Raw genomic sequence first — 1,415 nt, 5'->3', positions numbered from 1 at the left:
TCTTGAAGGCTAGAAAATCTAAAAGTAATAAAGTGAATGTGTCAAATTCCTGGGGTTTTTTGCATTCCAAATTAAAAAAAGAAGGGCCTCTGAGACCCAAAACAAAAGTTCCAAGTGGATGTGACCACAAACAGGCCATGTCAGGGTAATAATGAATAAAGAAGGGGTAATAAAGAAGGGGACCCTCTAAGGAAAAGCAGAAACGTACTCCAACAGAGAACACACTGATGTCAGCCCCAGCAGCCAGCGCTGCTGCGGTCTCCTCCTTGACCATTTTGGTGATGAAGTTCTTGGCAGAGTTGGAGGCTTGCATTTGGAGCGCTGTCCAAATTGCTCTGGAGATCTGAGTGTTCTCATAACTTATATCTTCACTAGGATTATTTATAACACTTATTCTCACATTATTACTAGATTTCTGTTGACAAAATGAGAAATAAGAATGAATGATCAGGTTTTGAGTTTGAAATGTAGCATTTATAATCAGAAGTAGCAATTCATAAGTAGCAATAAAAATTTTTTTAAAGCCTTCAGAATTTCTCTTCTGCATACAGAATATAATTTAAACAATAGAGTCAAAAACCTATATGAGTTGGCCAGACCCATCTTTCCAACTTTATTTCTAACCATCTTGGGTAAATACAGTACGCATAACAGACCATCTGACTTCTCTTTCCTAACCCATTTTATATTCTTCTAACACACCAACCCTCTTGTTGGAATGTCCATCCAGACTACATCTCAGTTTTCCTTCAAGTTCCAAATATACTTTAAGGGGAACTACTAAACCATATTTCCTTCACAAACCCCTTTTATGCTCTAAGCAATTTCCTCATATGAAAAGGCAAGAGTCCACATAGAAGATTAAAAACATCAAGAACATAAGTAACATACATTGATATTTACTTCCATAAAGAGACAAATACAAGAATATTTATAGTACCATTCTACATAATAACCCTGAATTAGTAACACCCTGTCAAATCAATTAAAATTACCAGGAAACAAAATTTTGTGGTAAAGCCATATAATCAAACAATACAGAGTAAAAAAGCCATCAAACAGAACAAATTCCGATTACATGCAATATGACAAATAAGTGTCATAAAATACTAAGTGAAGATACCTAACATATAAGTATATACAATGTAAGTTTCTGTCTAAAAAAAAGTTCAAATACTGGGAAAACTATTCAATAAATTGAGAAGAGAGGCGGGGAGGTGGGGGTGGCGGGCACTGATTGGGCACAGCCAAGGTTAGGCTTCAGTAAAGATTTATATCCTTGGAAAAACTAAGAGCAGTTCTACTCTGTCCTATAGTGTCACTACGAGTCAGCGTTCACTTAAAGGCAATGGGTACATATTCAAGGTGGCTTCAAAAAACTTGTGAAAAAAAGTGGCATTAAAAGATTATGTAAA

General features: G+C 35.7%; 1 protein-coding gene across 1 annotated transcript in view; it reads right to left on the bottom strand.

Moving 5' to 3' along the window:
• The window catches only part of UGGT1 (UDP-glucose glycoprotein glucosyltransferase 1), a 176,198-nt gene that overhangs the window by 63,620 nt on the left and 111,163 nt on the right, over window positions 1–1,415 (bottom strand). Inside the window, exon 21 of the mRNA XM_004703949.2 lies at window positions 209–415. Within this exon, the coding sequence (XP_004704006.2) occupies window positions 209–415 (207 nt within the window). The remainder of the gene's footprint in view (window positions 1–208; window positions 416–1,415) is intronic.

This window comes from Echinops telfairi, unplaced genomic scaffold (genome assembly GCF_000313985.2).
Source record: "Echinops telfairi isolate 266 unplaced genomic scaffold, ASM31398v2 ScPeMD7_4;HRSCAF=17, whole genome shotgun sequence".
NCBI lineage: Eukaryota > Metazoa > Chordata > Mammalia > Afrosoricida > Tenrecidae > Echinops > Echinops telfairi.
This window is presented reverse-complemented; position numbering and strand designations above follow the sequence as displayed.